The sequence below is a fragment of the Agelaius phoeniceus genome, chromosome 2, assembly GCF_051311805.1.
Source record: "Agelaius phoeniceus isolate bAgePho1 chromosome 2, bAgePho1.hap1, whole genome shotgun sequence".
In the NCBI taxonomy this organism is placed as follows: Eukaryota; Metazoa; Chordata; class Aves; order Passeriformes; family Icteridae; genus Agelaius; species Agelaius phoeniceus.
Window position 1 is genome coordinate 53302069 of NC_135266.1, and position 27380 is coordinate 53329448.

Consider the following 27380-nt stretch of genomic DNA (forward strand, 5'->3'; position numbering starts at 1 on the left):
TTACTTATTATCAGGCTGTATAGTTTTTAAATCAGTAAATGATAATTTAGAAAATATTTTATCTAATTTTAAAAGTATTCAAGTGTTGACTACTTCATTGATTCAAAATTAGTGAATTTCTTTAGAATTAATGTTTGTATTTTCAAAAGGAATTATTGTTTATGAAATAATTTTGCATTGTGTGAAAGCTTAGAGCATAAATGCAACTGCAGTTTTAGAGGTCTAAGAATTTGTGTAGGATTCAGCAGCCTAAGTAGGTATATTGTACAATGGAGTAGAGCAACTGTGATGGCATAATCTGATTTCCATGGGAATAAGAAATGTAGCATGTTTAGAATTAAATTATTTGTGGCTTGGTAACAGTTCCTGCTTCTCAAAGTACAACAAATACTATTGAGTAGACTGGAAACTGAGAATCTGGTAATGCAAAAATAACTTAGATTCTAGTTGCACTGGCACTTTTATAAAGAAAGCCAACAGTGTTTTATTGGGTATTTATGCCTGTATGTGTGTATGATTTGAGAGATGTCAAAAATATTGATTCTAGAGAAACTATTGAAGACAAAAAAACTAAACAAAAAAAAATACAGTAAATTTTTATGGACACTTCTATTTAAATAAGGTTAGGATAGTGATGAAGTACATAATGTCTTAAAGGGCAAGCAGTAACAATGTAGCATCAATGAAACAGTTTACCGGGTTAGTAACTTCTGGTGAAATTATTCCTTCATAAAGCAGTAAGTTGAAAAAAAAATATTCTGTATCACATTTCTCTATATAAATATTGACATAAAGCAGATATTTTTAATCCTGTTGTTCTCCCTTGGTGAAGTAAATAATTTCTGACAATAAATTTGTAAAATTTCAATAGTTTCTTAAAATAAGCCTGCAGTGCAATATCAGAAAAAGTATCAGATACTAGAAACCTTAATAGATCCATAATAGTAAAATGAGTATTGGATTGCACTGAAACAAGTGAAATAGAAACACATAGGTAACACATATTTGATACAAAAAAATTTAAAATGATCAGGTCATTGTAATAAAATTATATATATTAAAGATGCATTTTATGAGACGAATATGGAAAGTAATCACCTCTAATTTATTTTATGCCAAATATTTTGTTAGGAAACAAAGCCTTTGAAGAATCAGTGCTACTAACAGATTTTTTAAAACAGTTCCACCAGGAAAATGTGGGCTGTAGGATTCATGAGCAGAGTAGATCAGATACACAGCAAAGTACCAAAATTATTAACTGTACAGGCTGAGTTTTACCTCTTTCATGAACCATAATATAAGATAGATTATTACTTACTCAACACTGAAAATTTAATGATGAATGAGACCTCTTTTAAGACCTAGTTTGAAAGATAATTTTGAAGTCAGTGAGAGCTGGACTTTCATCCACAATTTTAAAAACTTTTGCTATGGCAGTTAAGCAATGGTGTTATTTTAGAAAGTGCTAAGCCCCAATAAAAACATGTTTGTCTGTGGAGTTACAGTCTGTCAGAAAGCATTCTCGAAGAGTAGATACCATTAAAATAGACTAGGAATATAAATAAAAGCCTTAACACACCCATTCATGGTAGCTGTAAATAAACTATAAAAATGTTGAAGATAAAAGGGATCTTTGTTTTTCTTTCTCTGCTATCTTTCATGATAGCTTCTTCTTTTTATGTATCACCATTCCTGGGCTACTAAAGAGCCAAAAATGGCAAATTTACATCTTTTATTAATATACAACAAAAATAAGTAATTTTTTTTTTGAGGTTTTGATTTTCTATATTTTTAATTTTACAACATTATGAATACAGATTTTTTTTTATGTTTTCTGTATGTAAAAAACAAACACTCTGTGGAGATTAAAAAGTGCAGAGGTGCAGAGACAGATACATGAGAATCTGAGATTCCATTCTGGATGTCAGGGCATATGTGAACCTGGAGGCCGGAGATGAAAGGCAGGAAGAAAGAAATGTCAGTAAAATGAAGAGAATTGAATTAGCATTGAAACCAACAGATTAGGTCATACCTTATTAATATGATAAAACTGTAATTACTTATGACTAATTGATTTCCCAATATTGTGGAGCAACTATTTATATATAAAAGAATTATTGAATTATATAATCATATTTTTGCATAATGTTTGTTACAGTGCCGAACAGCTGGATAAAGGAAACTTTTCCAGATAGTAGTTTCTTAGAGCATGCAGACAACTGAAAATATTACAGCACTTCCTGCTATCATATATATGATACTGACCAAATTCTACTGAGCTGGGCAGTGATAGTCCAGATTTCCAGAGCATGATGCCATCCAGTATAATTTTGATATCTTTTTGATGCCATATCATATCATTTTGGTCAGCTGAGAAAGATTCATGTCCCATAAAAGTTCAACTCGAGATCCTATTGTAAATATCTTATTTTTCTGCAATGTTAAATCTTTCTGGGTACATCAGCACCTCATAAAAGCAATGCTATAGTTAAGATGTGTGTTCTCCATCTTTATGTGGTGATTTCTATGCACAGAAAACCCACAACCCAAAAAACACAACAAACAAAACCACCAAAACCTATCACTACCTAAGCATTGAGTGGAAGAGTTGCACAACAGACTGCCTTACCAGAGCACAGCAATCTTCTGATATAGATGTTTTCTTTACCCAAGAAGCAGCTGCTAAGAGATTGGTTTGAGAATCTTTCTTTTAGGCAACATTGACCAGTACTACATGCTTCCATGTAGTGAAATTATTATTTTTTTTCCATGTGGAAATCTCAGGAAAAATGACTGCTTTCACAGTGAGTTGCAATAAGGGCTGAACATTTTAACGTATTTTCTCTGGAATATTGATTTGCATGTATATTAGATTTCTGCTTTGGATTTTTCTCCTAATCATGGGGAACATCAGATGGATTTTTTTCCCTGAGTTATTAAGTATCTCTTCTTTGTACTTTGCACCTTTACTAAGTAGTAGATCATGACCCAATTCAATAAAGAGTTACATATCATAACAGTAACACTCATAATAATTTCTGAGTCATGTTCTCAGGATAATAGTGTAGCAGAATTGAGAACCTAGTGTCTTATCTACAAAACTGAATGTAAACAGAGGGTCGACAGGCAGATCTTTGCTTCTATAAATTTGCATTATATTAGCAAGTTAATGTAATATCTTCTGGCCCAAGAGGGCAGTGATATTGCTATAATTCTTTAAACCATCCTTGATACTAGTGAATTTACATAGGAATAGGTACTTTCAACATTGAGTCACTGAATATTCTCTAAGGAATGTAGGTCAGGTCCAATTCTCCAATTAATGACACACTAAATTCCCAGATTGGCCGATGGCAGTCCTATATGCAGCATCCAAAGAACAGTATTTGTATTCCCCCCTTAGTGAATATTATGGCTTTGAGAACTAAATACGAGAATTATTTCATCATTTAATTAATGATGTATAATTTAAATAAAATTGGACTTTACTTTCTTTGATACCACTACTATGCAAGAAAAGTGGTTTAAGACTTAAATAGAGAAAAAACAGGGTAACAAAAAGCAAAAATATTAATTACAATTAATACAAAATTGTATAAATATGCTTCTGTCGGTATGGGTGAGAAAGGAGTTTGTTAAAAAATGTGCTCCTACCTGGACATAAAATAAATACAGAGCCTAAAAAGGGTAGAATAAAGTCTGGATGTTATTGGATCAAGTTTCATAATTGAATAGCAAACTACTGATTTGTCTTCTCACCTTCAATGTCATGATATACTGTATGTCTGTTATCTTCTTGAAAGGTAATGTCCTTATTTAAAGTTGTTGGATACAAGTATATCCTTGCCAGTTAAAATTTCACATCTCTGCAAGTATCAAAATGCAGAGACTACAGTAAAGCTGGGACCACAGATAATTTTTCTTTGACATTTTGTATCCAAATGTCAGTATGAAACTATATTTACAATTATTTTATTTTAACAAATATAATTTTTAAAATTTCACTCTGTAAAATTAGGTCCATCAGGCAGATAAGGAACTGCAGAATTAAAATTATAGGCAGTGCTCCTTTATTTTATAACATTACAGAAAAGCCATTTAAAATCCCATTCCAGTCTTCAAGTATAAATAATTGGAATTGTACAGATTGAGCACCTAATTAGGCATAATAGGGTTTTTTGCTGCATAGCTTTGTGAAGGCAATCAAAAGAAAAATGCCTGCCATTGCAAACTAGACAATTAATTTTTTAGATCTATTTAGTTTAGAAAGAATACTGTTTGCTTTTATAAATTCCTAGGTCAAAATGCTTAGAAGAATTATTTTCCAGGTACTTTTTTGTTCAGGAAAACATTAAGGTTTCTCTGCCCTGTACTTACAGCACTTAATTACTCAAGATATTGCTGAAAACATATCTCCTCTTAAGAAAATAAGTTGCTTCCTTTCTTAAAAGGGATGTTCATAGAGGGTTCAGCTCTGCAACTGTATGAGAACTAGGAAAGCCAAACTATTCAGTGTTAGTTAAATGAAAGTAATCAATCAAAAGATGGGTAGAACAAATTACTCCCTCAGCGCCAGAATTATTATTTTCTACAAATTAAAAAGGTAATATCTGATTCCTCCAATTTTCAGTTTCTTTGTTCAGATAAATAATAGCTTTTTTATTTAAGGTAATTCCCTTACAGTAAAATACTCCCTTTCTGAATGTTTTATTACTTTTGTCAGAAAACAACAAAGCACTAATATCATGTAAAAAATTAAATCCAAGAGGATTTTTTCTTTTCTTGTGGCTTAAACTGGTTTCACCAAATTGTTGAAGATGACATACAGGAAGAAAATATATGAGGGCCTTCTGTCCTTTCTCTTCTCTTAGCAAAGTCTCCTGAAAGAGCCAACATCATTATTCTTCTGTGCAATTTGCTTAATGACCAGTAAGAGTTCAAGTGTCAGCTGGAAATAGTTATTTTCTCATTTAGGAACAGGAAAACCTCATTCCTGTAGATATTTTTCAATATCTACATTCTGAGTGTAAATATAGGTGGATGTATATTATTTTGTGGACAGAGATGACAGAAAACCAAATTATGTACTCTGACATCACTATACTAGGATATACAAAGAACATGAAAACCTGTCTCACGAAGTTGAAATGAACTTTGATCTTCTAACACACTGTTCAGTATCTTGACTACAAAAAGATGAAAAATCTCATCTCAAGAGACCAAGCAGAAATTGGCTGCACCATTTAAAAAAAATAAAAGGTATATAGAGTTCAGTACCTTTGCTCTTTAAGGAGGAGGAATTCTACAGTGTGGTAATAGTATTGGAACCCTGACATTTCAACACAGACTACTTACAATGAATTTAATTTTTTTCTTCTATTAAAACAAATGACCTGGAACATTCAGAATAGAGAATAGTCTTGCTTCATCAGTTTTACTGGAAAATATTTTGCTTTGTGATCTTGGGGAATGTGTCCCTTAAGATTTTGATTGTGGTGTTGCCATTAGCTGTTATCATGGAGTGTTCAGTAATTTCAGTCAGAGAAGAGGTGCACTGCAATCCATCCTGCATGATAAGGAGGCTACAAGCAATACCTTTGGGAATACCTTTTAGTCCATATGTGTGATATAAAAATCACATAGACATTCTGGCATCTAAGCTTAGAATGAATCCAAGTGCTTGAATTCAATGCTTGAATATTGAATTTTTCATATAAGACACAGTCCCTCTAATATAAAATGTGTATTTCTATACTTACTTGGGCAAGATGATTACATTATCATTACTACTCATTAGAATATTTTGAAACATATGATTCAAGCACTGCCTAATGGGGAAAGAAAGTACTTCTGTGTAGCTTAGAACACTGCCAACCTGTTTTCTTAGAAAACATAAGAATCAAATGTGGGGTTTCATAGATAGGTGGGTCTAAACACAGGTAAATAGAGATGCAACCCAGCAGATGCAACAGTTTGTGCAGCAGCTTCCACAAAAGGGCAGCAGAAACTACTGAGGGCAGTATATTGGTTTCCACAAGGGGTAAAAAATCAGTAGGAGCTGTGCATCTCACAGGGTTTTATCTGCATTGTGTAAACTCAGAAAAGTTCTGATGAGAAGAACACAGAAGACATTGAAGACTATTTTCTGTATAAAGTGCAGTTACTCAATGTTACTTTTCTCTCTTTGTAACAAGAAATGCAGAGAGAAAGTAACATTATATTAATGCAATGAGCTTATCTTTTTTTATTGTCGTTAAAAAAAAAAATTAAAGCTCCATGAAAATGCAGGAAGAATGGTATTTTGATTAAGAGGAAATCAAATTTCCTACAAAAAGTGAATTAAATAATTGTAATGGCTTAATTTCCAGCAGGAAATAGATGAGAATAAAGCTCAAATATGAAGGACTTGACATAAAAGAAATCAAATACTGAAGGAGATAAAAAGAGTAATTGAGGAAAACATTTTCTATCCTAGTGAAAGTGCAAATAAGTTATCTCAGGAAATAAAAGCTGGAAATTTCAAAACTGAAGAGATGTAATTTTTATGTGCATCATAGATTCCTTGTGAAATTCACTGCATAATAATATAACAATGTTTATGTTTGAAGGTGAGACAGGGTTTGTGTTTTTGTCTAGACAACAAGAATGTGTACATGTATGTGTACAAAAACGTTTATCCCTCTGAACTTCCTTTGAATATGATTCATTTTTTAATCCCAAAAAGAACTTGATTTTCTATTTAACTTTACATTTAATGAAGAGTATATAGATGAAAAAGCTAAGGGAAACCATGTTTTTTATAGCAAGTCATAGTAAATACTTTTTTACAATATAAACCTCTTTGTTCAGGATTTAAGAATATTTAAAATATTAGATACTAGAGTAAACAAAAAACCACACCCAAACTACATATTTTAGCATATAATTCCATAATTTTTATGTGACCACTGACACATTTTCCCACATACTGGTCATGTTCTGAGATTAAATATTGAGCTATATGGATCATTACTTCAGATTAATACCCACTTTAATATTCTGGAGAAATTGTAACTGGAACATGTGATTGAAAAGAAAGAATTTCTAGGCAAGGCAATGAAAACAATTGGAGAATGAGTTCTATAGAAAAAGGTTCAACCTTCATTTGGAGGAACATTTTTCTAAGGGTTAGTAGGCTTTTTAAAATTATTTTCTTTTTTTAAGTTAAAAAATATTGACAAACAAAAATCAACATCCAAAGTGCAGGAACATTTTCTGTGAACACTGACATGAAACATATTCAAACTCATTGATAAATATAGTTTTAAAGTAAAATAAGCTTTTAATGAATTAGTTTTCTGAAATAAGACAAAACATTCCCACACAGAAAAGGGAGACTTCACATGGTTGAAAATTAAAGATAGACTTTCCTGCAAGAAAAAAACAAAGCCATTCTCTGTTCTCTGTAACTTTAATGATCTATTGTTTTCTGACTTTTTGATGAGTTCAAATCGTGTGAAATGTAGTGAGGATAAAAAAAGACATTGACTTAGAAACAGGACTGGATTTCACCTGAGATTTTTCAGAGCGATGGTTATTTGGGATCATGGATTCATAGAATGGAATTACTGAGTTCACTGTCTTGTAACAAACGGTGCTTAGCTATAACTTATCTTCCAGAGCCTTCTAAGCTTAACTGAAGAGACTGTGAGATAGAGAATTCATCAATTCCTTTGACTGGGTGATTCAAACTGTTCACAGTTAAAAAATTGTTTCTTATTGAAATATGTTCAACTTCAGGTTTCACACATTACATGTTATTTTTTTTCAGTAGATAAGAGAATACTCCTATATCCAACATTATTTTACTGTGAAGGTGTGTGGCTATTTATTTTTCTTTTTTGATAGAATGAAACTGAGGAAGCAGCTTAAATTTCTCAGTCTAATTACTTGCTCAAGCCTTCAAATGTCTTTTTTGATTCTGTATCAGTCCATCAATCTTCCTGCTACTGAAGAATTGTTCATTTTCTTCTATGTGATTGACAAAAACAGTGCAAAAACAGACTTTAACCCCTCTAGAAGCAATTCCATTCAGTGAAATCCCCCTTAGGTTGACAATAACCAGAGATCTACCAGGTATCCAGTCCCTACTTTATTGTGTGCTTTACTGCTATTCTAAAGAGCTAATTCATGATCAGAATGTTATGAGAAACCAAAGGGAATAGAGAAATCTAAGAGGATCACATCCTTGACAGGTTATCCTCTGAAGCAAACACTCTTGTCAAGAAATGAAATTAAGTTTGTTTGACAAGACCTGTTTTTCATAGAGCCATGTGGAGTGGCATTAATTTCATTCCTGTTTGCTGATTCTTAATCAAATCTCAAATTGGTATTTTCATTTTGAATATAAAAGTTCATTTGTTGGTTGTGTTTTGGAAAACTTTTTTATTTTTTACTACTGATAGAGGAAACACACTTTTATCTTCTCTCACTTTCTCCTTCATTTTAGGAGTTACAGTGCTTGAAGGGCCTATTTATGCAGTGGGAGGACATGATGGCTGGAGTTATTTGAACACAGTTGAGAGGTGGGACCCTCAAAGTCAGCAGTGGACATTTGTGGCAAGTATGTCAATTGCCAGAAGCACTGTTGGAGTAGCAGCATTAAATGGCAAGTGAGTAGGGTGTGCTTACACAATTGAAACACTTCTTTTGAAAACCAATGAAGCTTAATTGTCATTGCTTTCACTTATTAAGTTGCAGTGGCATTGAATTGTTCCAGAGAAGATCAAATGGTCAAAGCTGCTCTAATAGCCCTCTTACTCTGCAAGAAACTGGTTTTGGTGGTGCACAAGCCATGCAGCAGACTAGCAGAAGCCACATCTAGAGAAAAAACCTGGAAAAATTGATCTAAAGTCATGAAGAACAGCATATGATTACACATATATATTCCAGCTTTGTTTCTCTTGCACAGCTGACCATATATTTAATGCTTCCCAGTTAACAGATACTCAATTGAATTTTTCATGACTTATATCAAACACCTTTAAGTTAAAAAAAGATGTTTCTGTGTCCAAGAAAGGTAGGATGGACACACTGAAAACTGAAAAGCAGTGGTCTCACTGCAACAAGCAGAAATATGCCATTGATTTTTATTCCTTTTATCTGAGTACCCATCTTTAAAAAATACCCAATATGCCATGAACTGCAACTTGAAAACCTATTTAAGAACCTTTCAAATTCCCAGCGATATTCTTGCTACATTGCTGTTCCACACAACTGACATGTGCTGCATTCCTCAGGATATTGGAAATGGATATCTCATTGAGAAACACAATGTTGGGTTTAACATTCAGCAAAGGAAAAAAGATTTTCCATTTCAGTATGGAAGTTCTGAGGAATTTTTTCTTGGTTATTCATTATGATTTCTTTCTTCAGCAGTGAATTAAATAGGAAATAAATGAAATGCATCGGATGCTTGTTGAAGTGAGAGTGCTACAAACTATTCTGCATGTGTATCTCTCACACTGCTTTGGGCACTTTACATAAAATGGATACTGGGTACTAAATATTTCAAATGGGAGTTTCTTAAAAGACTTGAAAAAGTATAGCCACTTGTGTTCTCACATTAAAACACAAAAGATTGTGTTTTAATGTGAGAAACTATTCCATTTGTGATCTTCCATCGCCCTATAGTTGGCTGAAATTGTTTTCCATTTAAATTAATTTAAAGTGGAAACATGAAAATTGCATTTTTCTATTGGCTTATGATGGAAATAAATAAAAAACTTAAAGCTTTCATATTCTGATCTCATCAGGTTCTGAGTGAGGAGATTGATTTGTAAGTAACCTCTTATTAGTTCCTGATGTATTGAAGTGTTTCAGAAGCTCACTTGTGTAGATCATGCAAGTAAATTATCAATTATTTTGCTGCTCAAATTGAAAGCAATACTATCTAAATTTGGCAAAACAGGGTGCATAGAAATGAACGCTTTTTCACTGAAATACATTTTTAAATTTAAACTGAAATTATTATATCAACATCTTTCCTAAAATATGAAAAGGATTGTGTCAACATGTGCATCATAAACTAATTTGAAAAATATTTAAATATTGAAGCAATAAAATCCTACTGAATTTCTCAGAAATTTAGAAAGATAACTATCTGAAGTTTGGGATTTTTTTTAAATTTTAAACTTAGTCCATTTGCCAGGGTTCTTTTCTGTACTTATGTAAGCTTATTACATTTAGAAGTTGCAGTACTATTTCACCCAGGAAGGCTTAATGGAGTATCTTGCCCTCCCTACACAAAGGTCACCTGGTTGTTACCTCCAGATTTCCCAGAGTAATAGGATATAATAGTTACTATCCTTCAGTGAGGAGCACAGACAATATTAATTTTCTTAAATGTCCTAGTTGTAAGGAGAGCTAGAACAACTAATAAAAGGTAAAGGTGTTTTTCAAGATAAAAGAAAGACACATGACAAATTTATTTACCAGAATTTCAACAGAGCAATTTATCTGGTGCTACATATGAATAAATAATTAAGATAAAAAAAGTGAGTAGTACAAGGATTTGAAGAAGAATAGAACTCTATTCAATAACTAGGATGTCACAGTAACCCCTTGAATTCTTTATAGATCTGTCCTGGGTTAAAAGAGTATAACAGCAGGAGCAAGCTAGTTAAATTACTAAACCAAGTGGCAGCAAAGGGAATAACATCATATGGTTCATGTTGGCCACATGAATACGTGATGGCCAAATGGCCAAATTCATGTTGGCCACATAAATCTGGATGATCTTAAGAAGCAACACAAATAGTATATTTAGCAGTTTACATGTGAATTAACAAGCCTTGTGTTTGAAGAAAATTAATGTTAAGAAGTAAATGAAGAGGTGAAAAAAGCTTTGTATGTTGTTAGCACAGAAAAAGAACAGAAGAAGAAAACTGGGGGAATAAAAGGAAATGCTACTGAAGAATACATTAAGTTTTATTAATATTGGAAATATCTGTGTTGTGTTAGTGTGTGGAATTCTGGTCATCCGTATCAAAGGCAGTTCAAATGAAATTGTAAAGGCTATATAATGTGTACCAAGACTATCAAGAATGCATGTCATACCAAAGACAAGCAGCAAAACTGATACAGCTGGCAAAGAAACACATGCACAAAATAGCTGCAATTCAGCTGGGAAAATAGAGATTAAATAAAAGTAATATGGGAACAATAAGATCATGTTCACAAACCTCCCATCAGGTTCCAAGAGCCTGTTTATTGGTTCACATAAAGGGTAATGTTATGTGGTTTTATCTAACATGAAAGACTGGAATCTGAGAATTTTCCTCTTCTGTGATATTTTTGTTTTCCCAAGTCAACAATAGGTTCCAGGCACCACTAACAATGTTTGCTGAGGCTTTGGGGATTCCATCTCCTACGTCTTCACTTGTTTCTCATAGTCAAACAGTAACACAAGAGTAGAGTGTGTTATCCTTACTATATATGTAAAAGACATCAAGTTAAAAATAATTTTATCAGTCTTTAATATATTTTGTTAAATATAGGTGTTGTAGGATTTGCCATGACTGTAGAATTTCCTGGGATGAAATATGGTCAGTATTTTCTTCTGATATGGAAACAGCATCCTCCCTTCTGCCTTGTTAATGTTAACAACCCTGTTGCAGATTTTGGGAGAGAAAGAGTGCATGAACTTCCTCAGATCAGCAGTACATATGGGTCTAATGTGATATGGGTCTAAAATACTAAATGTGGGATGGAGATCTACACTTTGAAAACAAACTGGTAGAGGATGGTGTTTTTTATATGCAGATAGCGAGTCAAAAGTTGGGATGACTTATTTGAATCTTCTTTGGGGCTCACATAAGTGGTGTGTAAGTTATTCTATATAAGATCAGCATTCTACAGTTGTCAGCAGATAGTGCTGAAGCAATAGAACTTCTCTTTAGTATAAGTTAGAAGCACCAAGGAACAAAAAGTGTGAAAAGGTCTACATTTGCCAGAAACTTTTTGAAATTAACACTTAACTATTTCAAGCGTTTCTTAATTTCTTGATTTTAAACTCAAGAAGAACAGAAATCTAGTCGACACCTTCAATCCAACAAATACTAATCCTTTCATTAACTTAAAATGTAAATGCTTCCAAATTTCTAGCTAATACCATAGCTATTTTTTATCCTTCTATTAAAAATTCTAATACACAAACTGCTCATTCCCTAAGAACACTAAACCTTTCCACTAAGTGAATTTCAGAACATATTTTATGCTAATAGTGTAGTGCTAAGTGAAAATGAAATTTAGTTTACACACCTTCATCAGGAATACATACTCCTCAAAGACATTCTCTGCATTATACAGATTTGTGTTATTCTAAACATTTTTGTGTCACTACCATAACTGAAGTTTTTCTATATTGCTCTATTATATGTCCACAAAGACTGCATTACAAAAAATATTCCTTAGTTTCTACTGGTATATTCAAAATTATCAATATTTTTTGAAACAACTGTAGCTTTCTTCCACGAAAGTCTGGCTCTTTAGTCTTGATCCCTTTAGTGAATATCAGTAAATCTATGTTACAAAAGCATAAAATGCTCAGCTGGTGACAGCATCCACTGGCTGACTTTGAACGGTAGAACATCACAGCAGTGCCAAAAATCATGACTTTGACACACAGTGGCAAGCAGCTCAAACTCATGCTAACATCTTGTGGAGTCAAGGAAAAGGAGTCCTGCCCTCCTGACCTTTATTGATTGCCACATCCTCAAATATGTTCTATAGTGAACTTGGTATCTCCTCCTGCTGCTGTTATTAAATACCACAGAACACTGTTGGTATATGATAGATGACAAAAAGCAAAGAATTGTTTAATCTTAACTTTTAGAAGTACAAATGTGCAAGTATTCTTTTAAGTAATATTTTACATTTATTTGAGGAAAAGAAAGGTTGTGTAGGTGTTTGTTGTCTCTGAAGGAAAGTAAAAGAGCAAGGGGAAATGCTGCAAGAAAATATTATTCTCCATCAATATCCATCTGACTGCATACCATTTGCTGTCACAGGCAAAATAGACTTGAGTTGGGGAAAATTAATGCAATTCATTAATAATAAAAACAGATTCTGGCTCTTGAGAAGCAACCCCAAATTTTAACTTGCCACGTTTCTTCCCCCCTTTCCCAGGCTCAGTTTATGCCTTGTATAACATTACAGCCCCATCCCTGACTGGTGCAGGGGGGGGGGAAATGGGTATTGTGGTTTCTCAGACCCTTTTCTCCACCCCTCCTTCCTCGCACATTTCCCTTGCTCCATCATGGGCTCTCCATAGGCTGCAGTCCTTTGAGAGATAACCTCCTACTCCAGGGTAGTGTCCTCCATAGGCCACTGTGCCTGTGACTGGTTATCTTTATATATTATCTTTAGCAGGAAAATGCAATGCAAGACTGCAGGCAAGATGAATTAACTGACCTAGAGATATTTTCCTTTACAGGAACAAACCCCTAAGAATAGATCCTCTTAATCAAATCCAACAGGTTTAAAATTGGAGTTGTTTGGCAAGCCTCATCCCTCTCAATCAATTATGTTGAAAAAAAGTCCTTTTTCCTGTTTGCCTGAGACACTGATATTTTTTTCATATTATTGTTGAAAGACAGTTCAACATAAAAAAACCCCACTTTTCTGGTTGTGTCCTTTAAGTAATTATTTATTATCAATTAGTAATGTCAAGTTTTGTCTCTTATTTAACTGCAACATAGAATTTAGATCAGATTCCACATCCTATTAATTCTGCTTAAGTACTGATAGAATATACTAATTGTTATTTTTTAAAAACACATGAATATTTATTATTCTTCCCTTTACATTCATACAAATTAATGTGTTACATTTTCAATTTTACTAGTTATGTAGAGAGACTTCAATAGCTATGTAGCTTTGGGATTTTTTTATAGTTATTTATCTATATATATTCAGTTACATTCATTCAGTTCCACCACTTTTGAAATAATGGATTCATTTAGTAATGGATTGTCATAAATTGGATTATTTTTTTGGCAGTGCTTTCCAAGCTATTCTCTGTTTCATTTTGAATGGGAAACACAGAAAGCTGCCCAATGGAGATGTTGGCATATGCACAGTGGAATGTTTTGTTTTCAGGCCATTTAATGAGAAAAACTGGAATGAAACTTGTGTTATTTAGATCAATATTATGTCTGCTGTAAATAGCAGTTACTTTAGTTTAACATGGCCCTTACAATTATTATGTACTATTAAAAAGTAACTATCAGAAAGTTTAGCCTGATAAACCTTAATTTTTAAGAAAAATGGCAAAATTCAAACCAAATTAATGTGAGCACAAGAAAGGTTCTCAAAATCATCTTATAGTTAGTCACTCACCAGGAATATAATTGCTTTGAACTGACCTTGGAGAGACGAAGGTTAATAATTCCACAAAGTCCTTAATAGTAGTTGAGTGTTTGGCATGAGAGAATTAGGAATGTATTACATTCATATAACCACCTACAAAACTTGATTGTATGGCTGATTACAGCCCCTTCCAGGAGTTCTGCTCCTTTGGCTTTCATAGATCATATAATAAACTATCTGTGGCATTTTCTCTTAGCAGAATCATTAAGGCTTATTACTAATTCAGTGCCCTGGTCTGATCTCTTGTGCTTTTGCACACAAATTCATATTTTCTACATGGGGGTCTTATGCAGCTCAGTGAATGTACCATTTAATTCAAAGTGCATTATAGTCTCTTTCTCAAGCAAGATTTAACTTGTTATTTTGCATTCAGCCTGTAAAGAGAGGGACTCTGCACAGGTCTACTTTTCTTTCTGTGGGGCTAGGCTAGCCTTAAAAAGATACAAACTATGTAAATTTATATAACTCTTATAAGGGAAAAGTGAAATCATGCATCTTTAATGTAAACCCACTATTTTTTTCTACAGTCCAAGGCAGATGCATATGCAGCTAGGACGCCTTCCTCTTCAGAAAATAAGTCATTGGTAGGAGACACAAGAGATGCTAAAAACATTGCTCGCTTGCAGAGTGGGAACCTGATGAGCCTATTTTCTCTGGCTATACTGTGCCCAGGGTCCCAGATGCTTGGACCACATTTCTATTTTGAATGTTTACTGTTCATCTACATCTTTTAGATGCCCTTCTCTTCATCCATTACCCACACAGCAAAATTTTCAGACTAGCTAGCTGTTAACTCTTGTACAGCTGGAATGACTATAAATTGCGATTAGATCTGTCATTCAGGTTTTGTAATAAGAAACCATTTGTCTCCACTACATAATTCCTTTTTTTTTTTGTCCTGTAAGTTTTGTAATGAATTATAAATTCTACATAAATATGCATATGATCTAGTACAGTATGAATTAATTTGGATATACATGCTGTCATGTTATTGCAAAAGTCCCATACCTTCTTGGTGATTTCTCATAAGCAGCTCCTCACAGCACTGACTCCTTCTTCATGGTACCACCAACAAACTCCAGCTCTCTCCTCACCCACCTAACCCACTCTTTTATATCACTCATCCTTATTAGACACAGCTGTGACCTGTTAAGAGCAGGCCTGTTCCTAATCTTTGCTAATTAGTGCAGCTGCAACTCTTCAGGGGTGAGATTACCTTCTGCACTACCTTTATTTTCTTAAATTCTATTCCCCCACACATGCATGGGTACTTCAGGCCAGACAGACATAGTGAGTTAACTTAGTCCTAATACATGGCAGAAAAAGGCAATGGTGTTGCTCCATCTAATTTAAGCTTTTAAATGTAATATATGCACCAGTCTAGACAGCAGGAAGCAGTGTGGATAATGCCTAGGAAAATTCACTGCCTATTTTTCAAATGCGCAGCTTCCCCAGTTAAGCACAGATTTTTTGTAAAACAGTGAGTAATGACTGTTTTCTTTCTTGTGGTCAAGACTGCAAAAAGTACTAATATCCTATATTGTTAATTATGACTAAAGTTTAGCTTTTCATTATTACCTGTAGTGGGAGATGAAGTATGAGAATCCAAACCTGTCTCACATGGTTCTCGCTGCCTGGGTGCTGGGACAGGAAGGAAGCCTGTGCAGTGCAGTTGGAGCAGTCTAGAGATCCTCCCACATCAGATGTAGGCTTCAACTTAGACTACACATGTGTACATATGTTATTCCTGTGTGTTATAATGTGTATTCACATCCTTCCTTATTTCCACATATGTGTCATCTGGGAGGATATTTAAATATACACGTCTGACTGAAATTAAAGAAAGCTAAATATTAATTTAATGCTCAACTAAACATCTTTATGGGCAACAGGCATTACAACAGCTGACAAATACCTACTCTACTCAGCAGAATAGAATGCAAAGCCATCTCCACTCTTAATTCCTATTTTTCCAATTTGAAACTTGATTAACTTCTTAATAACTAATATTTGGGTAAGACGAAATTTCTTTTGACTCAGTAGACCAGCTTCAGATAAATCTTACATTATTGGCTGAGTTTGTTGAACAGAGAAGGATTTGTTCATTGTGAAGATCACAAGCTAAATGACCTAAGACTTTTTTGCAAGTCAGCCATACAATTGCAATGCATGGATAATTTTCATACTTCAGCAAAGACTAGGGAACTGCTCAAAATTATTAAATAAAGGAAGTATTAATATGCTTTAATTGTGTTTTTGAGGCTGAAGTAACAATTCAAAATTTCATGCCAAACTAACAAGACAAGAAAGTATGACCAAAACTACTGCATTTCCCATCGGCGCGATTTTTTTTCTCATAGCTTTTTTGCTTGAGGTTTTCTTTGCTCTTATGCCTTATTGGTGATTCACTTATTCTTTTACTAATCCATTAAAACTAAGAAAAATACCCTGATTGGCATACACAGTTACTGTCATGTAAGGAGAAAAGAAAATGTTTTAAACTGCATGCTTTCTGCCCACAATATTGTCACTGACTACAAGCAAATCAGTATATTAAGCGTGACGCAGATATTTTGCATGCTGCTAAATTACAGCAGTGCTTTTTATTGTCAAAAAAATTCATGCTGGCACATGTCTGCTTTCATCTCCATCATCTACCTAACCAGACAGTATCTCAAATTTGCCTTAGGAAATTATTAGCTAATATTAATGAACTTTGTGAAAGTCTTTTGCAGTGGGAAGAATAACAAACATACTTCAAAGACTAGCTCACCAGTTACCAGTCTTAGAATCTTTTTGGTTGAAAATTTTGTCTCTGTTCTTACTATGTTTTACACTAAATGTACTTTCACCTATAAATAGTTTTATAACTTAATTTGAATCCTGAGAAGTTATTTCATGTTCTTTTATGACAGTTTTTATGCTGCTGCTGTTTTATAAATATTATGTTTGTTAACTTCTGGTTTAAATCAAACTCTTTTTCTTTATTCTGTATCCCACTATAGGAAAAATGAGACACATATTGAAATTATTCTTCTTCAACTGTGGAAACTACAAAAAAGTGTAGATATTTTAAAATATTTTAGTCAGAATCATTAAATAAATGGATACTGAGACAAAAAAATGGAACAACTCTATGGTCTAAAATTATTAAATTCACAAGGAAAATTAGTATCATAAACATTATCTCAGTCTAGAACAAAGTAATTCAATGGATTCACTAAAAATTCTTATTTAATGACAGGTACTCTGTGTGTCTTAATAATAGAGTAAATAAAGGTCCTCATGCACATGCTATAGTAAATGATTAATTTACAAAGACTATTTTGCTGTACCTACTTTATAGCCTGATAAAGTCAAGAATGTTTTTAACTGGTGCAATGTGCATTGACTCAATGGTCTTATATAAAGAATGTAGCCCATATAATTCTGATTACAGTTAAAATTGCTTGAAACAAGTTCTTTCTGTTAGGAAACTAAAATTTCCAGTGTAGGAAGTCAAACTTTTTCATAACAATATTATCCATGCAAAGGGTGTTTTTCTCTCAATATTTTATGTCACAGAATCATAGAAGGCCTTGGGTTGGAAGGGACCCCAATGATCATAAAGTTCCAAATCTCCTTTTATGGGCAGAAACACCAGCCCTTAGATCAAGTTCTCAGGGCCCCCATCTAACTTATTAGTAGTTACTACTACTAATAAGTAGGAGTTCAATTCCAGGAACTCACTCTGTGACTATTATTTTTCCATTTTTGGGGGGTCAAATTCTACTTTTAATTTACTTCCCTACTGCATTACAAATGCATGAAATAACCTTACAAATTTACACACAGAAATAAGACTTCATTAATGCTTTCCATTCACAAAATTATTGTATTTTCAGTTTCTGCCAGTGAATTACATTGGCTTAATCAAGGCAAAATGGATAAATATCTCTCTCTATAGTCTGATTCCTAGGCCAGGTATGGACTGAATCAGCAATACTGTAGTCCAGCACCGATGAAAATTATTAGTGGCCCTCAGTCCTACCAAGCAGATATCTTTTGTGCCAGAATAATTCTCTGCTGCTCTTTCAGACACAGTGAAAGGCCAGAAAAGAGTACAAAAGGGCCTAGGAAGAGGAATGGATAAGGTTTTTGATATTCATAGTGAAAGAATTTTGAAAGGGAAAACCTCATTAAGAAATCCAGAAAGGGCATGATTCAACTGGTTTCACAAGCCATACCCACCTCACATTAAAGGCAGTCTGGTCTTTTGAGGTTGGCTTGTCAAACTGAATTTAAAACTGTCTTTTCTGAGTAGTTATCAAAGGTTTGTAGTGACAGAACTGAGATAAATGCTTTTAATCCAGCTGGTTGTGATTTCTCCTAATGTTTCCTACTTCGAAACCTCTACTACATTTTTCTAGCCAATTATACATATAGCTTTAGATATACAAATGTTCAGGGATCTCTCTCCATCTTAGTAAAAGAAGTGACAAAACCCTGAAAAGACAGAAGAGGCTGAGCTTGGCCTAATTTCATATCTATGCACAGTGTCTGAATCATCTGAAATGTAGACTATTTAGGAATAGAAATCTATAATATCTCCACAGGCAGAACTTTCACTGTGGAGATAAAAATGATCAGTACCGGATGCTTTCTTTTCCTTGCTGGTCTTGCTCTCTAAGGAGGGATATATGATTATTATTTTTATAATGATTCTAGTTTTGATAGGATATACCATGAAGAGTAATTCAGCTAATTCAGAGAAATACATGATATTTTTCCCTATAGAAATTTTGTTACAAATTTTTGACAAGCTGGACAAAGCTGAAAAAAATTGTTTAACTTAAAGTCATCTAATAAAATAACACCCTAAGTTCTAAAAGGGAAGCAAGACTACTAAATAGCTTTAATTGTAAGTATTTCAAAAGTTTCAGATTCCTGATTCAGTATCTTGAATATTCAGTGCTTGTTGCAGAGCTGTTCCCCAGTCTTTTTGGGCCTTTGTGAACACAGATTTGGAAATTTGACTGAAGACTGGAAGCTGACTGGAAGCTGACTGAATTGTTCAAGCTCAGCCACAACCAGAGCTTTAAACAATTGCTTCATTTCCAACCTTTTCTTGTCTGAACTATTTTTATTTTATCCTTGTGAAATTAAAAAAAAATAGATTAATGATTCCTTAGACAAAAAAAAATAGACACATAATCAAACTCTAAAATGTTAATTCCAAGATATGATTTTGAAAATGAATTTCTTTCTGAATAGCTGAGAGCATTTTAGCGACAGATGAGGTGGTCCCAATCACTTTTATCAGTTACTTATGAACAGCATCTGCTGTCTTTTTACTAGCAACTCAATAATGCCTTCAGCTATATTTTATTAGCTGTCTTAATTGGAATAGAGGAATGAGAGAGTATATTTTACTTTCAGTGTGCAAATATCAGCTTATTGATTTATTTCAGTTGAAAGATGATGGAATAAATAAGAACTTTTCATGCCAGAAGAAATATCAGATTGGTGGGGATTTTGACTAGGGGTACACAAGATTATTCACACTCAAGTCTGCAGAAGTGTTGGTTCTTTGCATCCTTAAAATGGTGTTCAGTGTTTACCTGTCCAAATATCTGCTTGGAAATACATTTGACAATCTCAGAAATCTTAATCACGGTTTATATTTTTGGGGATCAATTCACTTACTGAAATGTAGTTGTCTACTGGCTTCAGAGTGCCAGCAGTCATGTTTTTTTCTGCTGGGTTTTGTACTGTACTATTTTCCATATCTCTCAGCCTGGACAGAATGTCAAGATAACTTAAATGTCACAAAAAATATCACTGTCTATGGGTAGCTGAACCAAGTCACATCTTGAAAATAAAGATAAGATCCTTGCAGACACCTATATGTAAATGTTTATATTTACATTTATATTAACGTAAATGTTTTTGGCCACATGTTTAAATATTTTTTGTGCTGTTCTTTAGGCTCAGATGACTACTCTGAGTGTAACAGCAAGTTGGGCACTGTAGACATCCACAGATTAACAGAATCAGATGCTTTAATATTGATTTCATTTGTAGATATCTGATAATCATAAATAAAGTTAAATATGTTGGGTCCGAATCCAAAGAAAAAGAAAGTATATTTGCTTTAGTATCTCTCACAGAGGAGTATGGATTCTCCTGGGTGCTTTAGTCAGAGCACAGCTATGTCTGTCAGGCACTACCAAAATGTTCTCAGGCTTCAGTGACATATTCAGTGGTTGTACAGCACTTCCTTATTCATCAGCATCCTTACCAATGAAATGTAATGGTAAATGCACATTTAAATGGCTCTGAATTCATGGAGTGCTTAGGACAGTAAAAGCTTCCAAATGAGTAATTGCTTTACAGAGACAGCTTTCACTTCCAAAATTGCTTAGTGGTTGGACTTTAAAATAGCCTGTGTTTCTATTAGTTAATCTCCAGGCACTATATAAAAGGCAACAGACTGCAAAAAGGTTCATGTGGAATGAATATAGCATGGTATTAGGGGGAAAGAACAATCAGAACTATTTCCTCCTGGGACCCATTATAAACAGTAGAACGAAACAAGTTTCATGCCTGCAGATGCTTACCAACACAACATCATTTTTGTTAAACCACATTTTTTATAATTTCAAGTTTAAAATACTCTTCAGAAGTTGTTCATGACTTTCCAACATAACTCTACCCTCATAAAACATTCTGATGAAGAAAAACAAGGCACTGTTGTTGGGGGTTATAATTGTCTTGCAAAGCAGACATGTTGCTGTTAGTGTGGGTAAGAATTTTCCTCAGCGTAAGCAAGAGCCTTGAAACTGAGGTAGTAATTTTTTTAAATCCATTTTTAAAACATAATGTGATAGTCCTATCTGCAACACATTTCATACTTGATCTCTACTATATTCCAAGTCTAAAACTCATGCTGAAAATATGTTCCCATTGATAGATCTTTATGTGGAATTTGTTTAATATCAGATCTTGTTTTCTATATTTTTTTGTGCTTCTTAATACTTTGATGCACAGCAAAAACACAGAGAAATGATAATAAATGGGCTGCATATTTCTTCCTTGTCTGGATTAACAGATATAAGTTTGCACTTCCACTTTCATCTCATAGATGGTGAGCTTAGGCGGTGTCATGGTTTGACACTGGCGCAATGCCAGTGCCCCTGCTTACATGATTTTTAAACCTATGGAGACAAACCTGCATGTCATTTGTGGTGCTCTTCACTGAGTATGCAGTAAAGAAAGAATGAAAATATTCATTAGCAGAAAGAAATATCTTCCTTCCTCTTCAGGTGGACAAAATACTAAATAGCACATGAGTTTGGTAATAATATTGAAAACATCTATGTTTTTTTTCACTATATGAGATTCACATGGTTTCAAATATTATGTATTTTCTTTTTTTCTATTTTCTGATGTCAAATAAAAAAACAGTTACTCATTGTTTTTATTTTTGCTGCAATTCTGAGCTCTTGTTTTGTCAACATTTTTATTTGCATGGACTTTCTTAGGTTATATTCGGTTGGAGGTCGGGATGGAAGTTCATGTTTGAGTTCAATGGAATATTATGATCCTCACACGAATAAATGGAATATGTGTGCTCCTATGTGTAAGAGAAGAGGAGGTGTAGGAGTGGCTACCTGTGATGGCTTTCTTTATGCAGTTGGAGGTCATGATGCTCCTGCTTCTAATCACTGTTCTCGACTGCTGGACTATGTGGAAAGGTATCAAATTATACGTGCATTTTTTAAATACAAAATAATATCTGGTAGCATTATTTTCTTAGCTTAGTTATGGCAAGTTTAAACAGATGTTCTTAACCCTAGAAATGTCTAGTTAGTTCTTACTTGAAAAATTCTATAAAGGTGTGTGAAAGACAATCTCTTTGAATCTTATTGTATTCCCTTTTTATTTACAGTACTATTGTATATTACTACAAACACAAAAATCCACTCTTTTCACATGCCATTTAAGTAATTTTAGGACACTATATTATGCATTGAAGTGTCACAACTAAAAATTGTAGAGATAAATTTTTTTCCTTGAAATCATTTTATAAGACAAAATTGAATTATATTTAGAATATTTTCTAACTCCAAAAACATAGCTAAGCAAAGAAGAAATAAAGCAATATTTAAGTGATGGATATTCACATAACAATGGATTCCTTCCTTTATCAAAATTGCCACTTTCTAATGTGGTGATGTAAGTCTGATACACTTACAGTACCTTGAATTTTGCAAGTAGATTTTCTACACATCCAAATATATCTAGTAGAGCAGTGCAGCCCAGATGAAGTCATTAAAGCATTCAGTTTAAAGGTATTCTTCAAATTTTTAATGAATGTTTGATTTTTTTTTCCTGTTTCTGAATGCTATAAAATAGAATAAGGAAAATATTCACTTCAAACGTGCACAGATTGCAAAAGTTAAAGTAGGTGTGTTTGAGTAATTGGTTTATCTTAAGATATAAGCTGGGAAAGCTTTACCTCATTATTTCTTTTCAGAAGGGCTTGATTAAATGTCAGTTATTTCTTTTGCTAAATCCAGCTTGGTATTCAATATTTAAGTGAAAAATTATAAGTGAAAACTCCTTATGTTTTCCATATGATCATGCTCAATCTTAGACTCATTGCCATGTCTACTATATGTAAGCAAACATCATTGCCAACTTCTTCTCATCTGCAACAGAGGGACTGTTTATCAGGGAAATCCCATGATGCCTGCACTTACAGGAACTATGCTTGTGGACCTCTATTTATAAGGAGCAATACCAAGAATTTTCAATTAAATAAATTTATATTAAGTCTACTAGTGGCAGACTTAATGATATATTTTCAACTGCTTCTGCTTATTGGTACTCAGAAGGGAGCTTTTATTTCATTTTTCATTCTCTGAGAAGAAAACCCTTCTGGTGTTGGTGACAAACCATACTCCATCACATTTGCCTTTCTCAAGAGAGACTGCAAAGATCAGCTAAACCTATCCTTATGCTGTTTTAGGTACTAGTGTTAGAGTGACAATATATAGGATCCCTCATCTAGATATTTTTTCCACTGGTAGCAAAAAGAGTGGATGATGTAGTTCATCAAGAGTTAGCTTTGAGTCTAAAAGTTGAGACTAACAAACAAAAACCTGTATTATAAACTCACATCAAGTGGATGTGAGTTAACTGGTGGACTCCACTGAAATGTTAAAAAAAACACTCTCACGCCCTTGCAGTGATTAGTTAGTTTATAAGATGGCTGGAATGTTATTTAGTGTGTCTGGTTTTTTATTCCAAAATAACGCACCACTTCCAAAAAATAAAAGCTCCTCAATATCTTAGGAAAACAAAGAATAGTAAGTGATGTGGAGGTCTATTATCTGAGTAATTTTATGTCTCTCTGAAAGTTTTTATTTCTGTAAAATATATTGATGGCCTGCTTTTTAACTCTCTTCTTCTTCAGGAATGAGTCTACTTCAGTCATTTTGTCATTCTGATGCAGACTGATAGGATGTGCTTTATTCCAGTCCCAATTTGTTTCAGGAAGACTGTCAAACCAAACATAATATTTTAAAATTTATTTTTGAGATTGTGCAAATATAGTGGAGGCAGCAGATATGTGTTTTCTTAATGCTACTGCTTAAGTACTGCTCAACAGTAGTTAGGTATTGCAGTTTACTTTCTTCTAAGGTTGATGCATTTTTAAAGGATTTTGTCTGGATTCAAGCATTCTGAAATAATTGTTACATTTCATTCACCTTCACAAGTCAGCAAAGTGCAATCTTCCTTTCCTTTTTAAAGGCAAAACAACTACTTCATAAGAATTATAAAGTTTTCAAAATATTTTGGCAGATTTTATAAAGCAGGTTTTCTTTTTCACATGTTGCTCAAAACTTGACAGATGCTAAAAACATAGTCATTTGACCTATAGTTTTTTTCCCCCTTTTATCATCTTGATTTCAAAATTGATTTCTTTCCACATTTGGGAGCTTTTATCATAACCCTGTTCAGCCTGGGGCATACCTAGTTATTATAAAGATGACATATACAGTTGCTTTTTAGCAGCAAAAAGGATGTAAGAAATCTCAGGTATTTTCCTGGAGGTTACAAAACCAGCAAGTTCCTGTGCAGTTCTATTTCATTGACAGAATTGAGTTATGAGGATTCATTTTAGCCTTGCATACCTGTTTATGGGAAGAAAAAGGAAAAAGAAAAGGTCAAATGACGATGTCAGTTTTATTGTTTTCCAGCTTTAACTTTTGCACCTACTCACCTTGGTCCTTGTAATTTAAGAGGAGTGTATGGAGGAGTCTATTAAACATTTATTACCTTTAGGTAGGCAAAGATACAATGAACACTGGTGCATTTTACTGGATGCGAAACTGTTTCAGCTAGAGGCATATGATGCTGTTGTTGAAAAACTCACAGAGTCTTTGCAAAAATATCTATTAATATTTTTTTTGGCTTGTTACATGGTCAGTTCCCTTCCACATATTCAAGCAATATTTTGCAGTATTTTCCTCTAAAGTTAGGAAAGACATTTATCATGTATCTAGATATTTGAGATTTTATTTTCTGAGAAGTCTCCCAAATGCCAGGATTAGTGGCTAGCACACAAGTTGATTGTTTTCTTAAAATGCATTTACGTCTCAAGAGCAATATGAACAAGGTTACAGACAATTCTTGGATCATCCAATTAAAAAGTTATATTTATGAACCAAAAGGCTATTACAAGCAAAACACTAGCATTGCTGTTTCAGTGCTTGTATTAATATACATACATATATATATATATATATATATATAATTTCATTGTTCAAATATGTAGGACTTCAAACAGTATCCCTCCAAACTGCTTATTGATAATATGACTTACTAAAACACTTACACATTTAAGCAAACTAATAAAGTCAGACCTTTTAGAGGCTGTGTGGACTGAAACTGCTTATTTTCTCCACCGATCACATGATTATATTACATAGTAAACTTGCTTAAGGACAGATTAAATTAATTTTGTTATACTGCGATGCACTATTCTGTTTATCAATATTTGTCATCTAAAAATGAGATATCTAGTGTAACCTAATACTCCAGACACCCTTGGTAAAAAACTATCAAAAGATAATTAATAATAATAATTTCTCGTTTATGCATGCCCAAAAGAGTTACAATGGAATGACTTCAGAAATTTAACAATTTTACTGTGTTAATGAATATCTAAATGAAAAGTTAGGTTAAATATTTAATTTTTAAATTACCATCATTATACAAAAGGATTTTTACCCTCAGTTTTAAAAATTCTGTTGTGATTATGCCTAAGAAACAGTATTACTTAATCTACTTGAGCAAATATCAGGAGGAGACACTAACTGTAATGCAGTTAAGCATTAGAATACATAGGGAGATTTTTACTGTTGTACAGTATAATTTCAGGAATTGAAATATAGTAAATTTAATTTTAGAAATAATATTTCTAATATTTTAGATGTGCTACGGGAAATACCCCACTTTAAATGTATACATAACAGATAAATAAAATGTTATAGCCATCCATTCAGATATTGCTCATCTCTTTCTGGTCATATATCTTTATTTATCAGATCTCTTTATGACACACTATCCTACAAATACCTTAGTTTATTCTAGATGGTTCTGAGCAAAAGTTTCTAATCAGCAGCTAGAGGGTTGAATTGGCAACACAATAAATCTGTATCTTTTCTTTTTGATGTTAGGAAGAATTCTTTTGGGTAGGATACTAAAGGTTTGGTTTTCCTCCCCCCCTCAGGAAAAAAAGAACGATATTCAAATGAAAATCAACATGAATTGATGCTTCTCTTCTCTGCACATACCCAGTTTCATTTTTCTTTGCTCAGGTATGACCCAAAAACTGATACATGGACAATGGTGGCTCCACTGAGTATGCCTCGAGATGCTGTTGGTGTTTGCCTCCTTGGTGACAAATTATATGCAGTAGGTGGCTACGATGGTCAGTCATACCTGAACACTATGGAAGCATATGACCCTCAAACTAATGAGTGGACTCAGGTAATTATAAAGTTGATTTTATATATACACATGTGAACACACACATGCATATACAGTCTTATATGTATGAATTAGCCATTAGCCAAGCTTTCTTTAAACCTAGTGCAGAAAGGTTCATGCTTTGGAATCATGATCTTATCTTAAAATAAGCATTTGAAATAGGTGAGATGTATTATACTCAAGAATGCCCACTTCTTTTTATGATTGCAAGGGGGAACTTCTGTTGACAAGCTTGAATGTAGACACAAATGCTTTAAAGTTAGTACAGAAGGCCACATTTTTTAATGCACTATGAATTACTGGGAAGAGCATTTTTATGATGCTCTGTAGGAGATACGAAATTAATTTGGGAATATTTTCTTTTTGCAAAACCACAAGTTCACATTAAAAACCATTAAAAATATGATTGGACAGGTAGTTTGGAGACATGTAAACAATGTTGTGATTTATACAGCTGCACCAATTACAGTGTGTTGTTACATACATATAAGCTGACTCTACTGTGATAGTTTCAGCAAGATTCAGTCCCCTAAAGGTTTTAATCCTTGTGTTGTCTTGAATACTGTTTAAAATTGCCAAAAATATTCTAAAGGACACTTGAACCTGTTTAGGAATACTCGAACCATTTCTGTATATTCATAGCTTTCACCTTGCCTCAAGGACTAGAGTGGAAGCATCAGCCACAGTCTAAAGAATACAGAACCCCCTTGCATATCAATGGTTCACAAAATTGATGACAACTCTCAAATTAATTCCTGCTTCCTCTTCTCACATCTTTCAAATGAAAGATGTCAGGTGCGAGTAAGCAATTTTAAATTACAATAGTAGCATAATGTGGGTTTTGTTTATTTTTAGCAATTTATACTCCCATTAGTTTTGACCATTTAAAATTAATTTTGACTCAGCATTTTGACAATCTTTGCATGGCT

At 33.5% G+C, this 27380-nt stretch overlaps 1 protein-coding gene across 2 annotated transcripts in view; it reads left to right on the forward strand.

Annotated features, from left to right (window-relative positions):
- KLHL1 (kelch like family member 1) overlaps nt 1–27380 on the forward strand; it is a 192517-nt gene that overhangs the window by 156876 nt on the left and 8261 nt on the right. For both annotated transcript variants that reach the window (XM_077173631.1, XM_054628243.2), the window contains exons 8-10: nt 8489–8651; nt 21933–22145; nt 26280–26451. In XM_077173631.1, the coding sequence (XP_077029746.1) occupies nt 8489–8651; nt 21933–22145; nt 26280–26451 (548 nt within the window). The remainder of the gene's footprint in view (nt 1–8488; nt 8652–21932; nt 22146–26279; nt 26452–27380) is intronic.